The following is a 5,439-nucleotide window of genomic DNA, read 5'->3' as shown; positions in this document are numbered from 1 at the left end:
CATCAGGTTTATAATAGTTCATTAGAGATGAGAGGGTAGCTAACAAGATCACCCCTCTGTTTCTTGACAGAATTTCTAAATGCATTTCTCTTAGATTATCTATTTCTTAAGGTATTAATGTGGGGTTTTTTTCATTAAATGAGCACTATACCCAATGTTATTATTCTCTGGCTTCATAAAAACATCAACATTTTATTTCAGCAATTATTCTGTGCTATTCAAATTAAGCTATTTAATCACTATTGTTTCCTGAGGACTGATTTATACTGACCAGTACTACAAAAATTCTATGTGACACTTAAAAGGAAAGTATGCAGTCTGAGCATTACACATTTCTGTTTATCTTGCCATAGGTGTTACTAGAGATCCCTATACATATAATATTATTTGCTCAATGTTTCTGCTTTACATATTAGTTTGGAGTCTTTGCTAAAGTTATGAAAATGATATTGTGGAAGAGAGAGCAAAGCTAATGACATCTTTACCAAGAGTAAAAAAGGACAGCATAAACCACACAACTGAGTTAAAATTCAAAGAACAAGAATTTAATCTGGTATGCAACGTTTTCCTAGAAGGATCTTTATTTTCAATGCTATACATGTGAAAATAAGAACGAATAAGTGGCTCGTTACCTACATGTATAAAAATATAAACATCCTATCAAACATCTGCAAAGTTACCCTTCATGATATGCATCACTGAAAAGACCTATGCCTTAGCTTCTAATTAAAAGAAAGACGGCCTTTGTTTTTTTAACAACACTTGTCAATGCTACTGCATTCATCTGTAAGTACATGAACTGCGAACAACAACAGCTGCAAAATGCATGCAGGACTCCAGTATTGTGCCTTCAGATTTTTGACTTTCTGCACGTCAACAGGTTAGCACAGTCATCGTGTTTATCCATTCTTTGAGCTCTTAACAGAAGAGACCAGCAAAACTCAGGGACTTTGCCTTGGGCATTCTACCTTTTAAAAATTTGACTGAAATTACTGAGTAATGTTTAAGAAAAATGTCATCTTCTGTGGCAAACAATTGAATTACTATTACATTTATGGCACCATCATTGTAAGCCTAAATGTAATGAGTTATTAGTAAATGAAGGGCTCCATTTCCTAATACTAATAACGCTTAAGAGTTTTTAGCATGAACACAGAGATTAAAAATCATCAGTTTATTTTTTTATTACACTCATTTTTACTTAAAATATGAGAATTTCTGGGTCATCTGCCAGCAAACAGATATCAAAACACAGGCAATCTTTGTGTTAGAGATGCATTCAGCCACCTGGAAGTTTAGTTATGATTCACATTCAAGCAAATATGTAATCGATTTCAATTCTACAAGCTAATGTTTGTGTTCAGGTTTTCCATAGAAACAGGTATAGGAAACCAGTAAAACATTACCATATTATGTACATAGCGTAATACGTAAATGCTCAGCTAGATAGATTATGAAATTCCGTAGCACTAAAATGATTAAAAAACTAAATGATCCATGTAAAATGTTTATATACTGTATATATATGTACACTAAATCACAAGTTCAATTTAAAACTGCCCCTATTCATAGCTCCTATGATGGATATAGTAAGCTACAGATTCTTAAAAAAAAGAAAACTATCTAAAGCCAATTTGAACACTTTACTGAAAACTGATTTTATACAAAATCTTAAAAAACATACTTCAGAATTACTTAACAGAAACTAGAAAAAGACAGTCATTATTCTTGAGGATGACAGCATAAAGACCTAGTAGCTGTGATCAATGTCCTTTCACTTGCGTTATAAATAAGTTAAGCACAAATACATCATCTCAGAGTAAGGCATAGGACAAACAGGTTTATTCCACCTTCGGGTGTACTGGCCTCTCATTCTATCTTATTGCTCATCTAATTTGGCAGGTATACATTTCTCTCCTCTTAAAAATACTCCATTATACAACTATCTACAACTGGACAATAACCAGCACTTTCATATGTGCATTTTCAATTTAACCACATTGATAAACACTCTTGGTAATATATAAAAAAAAGATCCTCATGGCGATGCAAATTATTTTCACTTTTATGCGGCTGTGCATGCACTTAATGAAAGACCAAGTGGTGAACACGGATGCTGAGCACTGAAACTCAACTACAGCTGTTTTCAAAGGAATTAAGGTTTTAAAAATAAAACCCTACTGTGAAATTCTTTGGTTAGAATACAAGTGCTAGCAGTGTTTCTAAATCTGGAGTTAGAACAACTTATTATTCAAGAGTTTAAAAATGTAACTTCAAGCTTTTAATATGTACCACTAAATTCATCAACACTTCAGAGACATTTAGGATACTTTTCTGTGAGGTCTAAATGGACAATACTAGTTTCTAATTCAAGTTCAGGTTTTAAAGGAAAGTGGTTTTGCATCTCAATCTTCACAAATTTATTAGAAAGAGCTGCTTAATCTTCCCAACCATAAAACCTGCTGCTCAGATCGTCTGTTCCAAAGCAAGCTACAGCTGCCTCCTCCAGGAAAAAAAAAAAGACTGTTAGACAGCACAAACCAAATACAGCTTAGAAGAGGTAATTTCCCCTGAAGAAAGCTGGCATAATTCTTGTTTTTGTAAGGACGGGGCTTAGTCCTTTCTGAGAAGCACTAAGTTTGTCTAGGAAGAGGTACTTAACTCTCAGCAGTGTCATTGCCCTGGTAGTACTGCCACGAAAACTAAGAAATCGCTTCTTTAAAAAGTGGTATCAATTCTGTTAGCTTCAAAGTTTTACAGCACTAACATGGCGAAACATAAAGTGATAAGCAGGGTGCTCTTGATTACACTCATAACGTACATCTGCATTAATTCTACGTACGTGATTTCAGCTTCCTGGGAAGCAGGCCCTACCTTCACTCTGGCAAGCCTGGCTTCATCTCACCCCCATCGTTTTTGAGGGTGTTTAAGGAAATATGCATATTGCAGACAGGAACTTTGAGAGATTTATAAGGACTTCACACCACCCAGGAAAGTTATGATTCACAAGCATTTTAATTTTTCAAAGCCTTGTTGCTTTACCTCTCAGGGGAATAAACACGTGTCTCTGAGGACACTTTATAGTTCAAGTGGTTGGTTATCCAGCGAACCTGTCCTTTCACATCGGCCTTACATGCCTGCAGTGCAGGCCTTGGTCCAGTTTAACAGCTTGGAGAGGGGCGTTCGGAGAGACAGGGAGCAGAGAGGGGAGATGTAAGCAACCGGTTGCATAGGGCCATACACATGCCTCCTGCAAAATTACTCATCTCTACAGATGAAGTAGGAGGCAGAGCATCAGTCTCTCGCTGTCAGGCATCGCTTCCATGGGACAGTCCTTCACTGAGAGGCATCGCTTTGAGGGGGTGGGGGGGATAAAACGGATCATTATGGATCCGCCCGAAGAGGTGAAATCTCGGTGAGGAATATGGGGATGAGAAAAGACAGCCATTTGTTGTGCCATCTTCAACAGAGTTGCTGAAAAGCAACTGAAAAGTTCCTCAGCCCCTAAATGGGTGGTTTTTAAAACACCCCACCCTGACAGAGTCATCCCTCAGCTCCTGTGCGTGGAGAACAGCAGGGGTTGGGTGCACACACACACTTCCCCGGGGCGGATATTTGTCTGCTTGCGCTGCCTCTCTCCTTCCTTGCTACCAACACAGCTACCGGGACGCATGGGAGTGGGATGACGATGTGAGCCGGGATGCGGTGGCTGAGCGGGGACGCGGCGGCCAAGCAGGGACATGGTGGCCGAAGCACGACACAGTGACCTCCTATGGCCGGGGCCGTCGGGAAGTGCGTGTAGGAGGGGTGGGGGCTGACTGGCCTTGTGCGTGGAGGCCGGCAGCGTGGTGAGGAGAGCGCAGGGGGACACGGACCCCCTCCACGTCCTCCCTCCTGCGGGCTGGGAGGGAACCGTGGGTGCAAGGGCGTGCAGGGGCTGCTGCCTTATGCCCATGCCGGGCAGATGCTCAGTCCCGGCAGAAGACATACTCAGTGTAGCTGGTCCAGATCTTGTCATCAGCAGGTCCGCCCTGCTCGGGGCCAAAGGCGCAGGTGCCGGTGGAGGAGCAGGCAGCCATGCGGAAGCCGGCCTCGGAGAGCCGGTCGAAGGCTTGCTCGAGGAAGTTGAACTTGAGGTAGTAGCGGGCAGTGTAGCGCTCAGGAGGGCGGTCAGGGTCGCGGCTCTCGTTCAGCGTCTCCCCGAAGACCTCCTTGGCCAGAGCTGTCTTACCGCAGACAGTGATGCGAGCCACCCGCCGGAACTTGGCGTCAGCCTGTGCCTCCCGCCCGATGGTGTAGGAACCCCGGTAGCCGATGGTGATGTAGCCCGAGCGCCGCCCGCCCGCCCCGTCCAGCGACTGCGAGGGAGTGAGCAGCGGCCCGCCCGAGGGGCTGCGGCTGGCGGTGGGCGACGGGGCGGACGCCGAGGCTCCGCCGCCTCCTCCTCCTTCCAGGGGCTCGGCCTCCAGGTAGCCGAGGAGCGGCGGGGGGGGTTCGTCGGCGCAGACGGAGCCGTCGCGGTGCAGGGCGGCGGGGCGGGAGGCGGCGGGGCGAGCCTGGGCCAGTCGGCGGGCCAGGTCGGGCAGCTGGAAGTACTCGGCCTCCCGCTGGAGGCGGCTGCGCTCGGGGAAGTGCTCGGGCAGCACCAGCTGCAGGTCCCGCAGGTAGTCCAGGATGTAACGGAAGAGGAAGCCGTCGCGGTCGAGAAAGAAGCGGCCCTTGCTGTCGCGGGGCAGCTCGCTGGGCTGCTGCTGGGAGAACATCCGCCAGAGCAGCGAGTCGCGCACCGAGACCACGGTGCAGCGCCGCGTCACGTACACCTGCCCGCCCACGTTCAGCTCCACGATCTCCGGGAAGGACGACCAACCGCCCGCCGCCACCGCCGCCGCCGCCGCTGCCCCGCTCCCCGCCGCCGGCGAGACGCCGCCGCCGTTGGGCAACCCGCGGGCGCTGTCGGCCAGGGCCATACCGGAGGGAGCCCGCCGACGGGGAGCCGCCGCCCTTCCTCCTCCTCCTCCTCCTTCGGCCGCCTGAGCTCCGGCGGGGCCGCCGCTGCTGCCCGCGGGGGAGCGCGCAGTCCTCCGCCGCTGCCCACCGGAGCCTCCCGCCCCGTCTATCCCCGAAGCCGCTCCCCGCTGCCGGCCAGGCGCCTCCGTCGGGCTGCGAACCGAGAGCCCCGGCGGCGGCGACGGGGCCGTGTTTATGTAGCGCGGCCGCACCTCGCGGGAGGCGTGGGAGGCTGGCGGGAGGCAGAGCCGAGCGCACGGGGAGGGGAGGGGAAGGGAGGGGAGTGGAAGGGAGGGGAAGGGGACGGGCCCTGCACTGACGCAGGGTCCCCCGTCGTCCTTCTCCCCCGCCCCGGTCCTCCTTACTCGGCTGCGGCGGGGACCCTCTTCCCGCTCGGTGTGGGCACGGCGGTGTGCGGCCGGCGAGGGTAAA

The 5,439-nt window shown here is 49.0% G+C and overlaps 1 protein-coding gene across 1 annotated transcript; it reads right to left on the bottom strand.

The window, feature by feature from the left end:
- Positions 1-523: 523 nt before the first annotated feature.
- KCTD12 (potassium channel tetramerization domain containing 12) lies at positions 524-5,131 on the bottom strand. Its single transcript, XM_086771702.1, has one exon. It carries the CDS (start codon positions 4,965-4,967, stop codon positions 3,969-3,971), a length of 999 nt encoding a protein of 332 aa, XP_086627828.1. The 5' UTR covers positions 4,968-5,131; the 3' UTR covers positions 524-3,968.
- Between the last annotated feature and the right edge of the window lie 308 nt (positions 5,132-5,439).

The sequence above is a fragment of the Chlamydotis macqueenii genome, chromosome 1 (genome assembly GCF_036417535.1).
Source record: "Chlamydotis macqueenii isolate bChlMac1 chromosome 1, bChlMac1.mat, whole genome shotgun sequence".
Taxonomy (NCBI): Eukaryota; Metazoa; Chordata; class Aves; order Otidiformes; family Otididae; genus Chlamydotis; species Chlamydotis macqueenii.
This window is presented reverse-complemented; position numbering and strand designations above follow the sequence as displayed.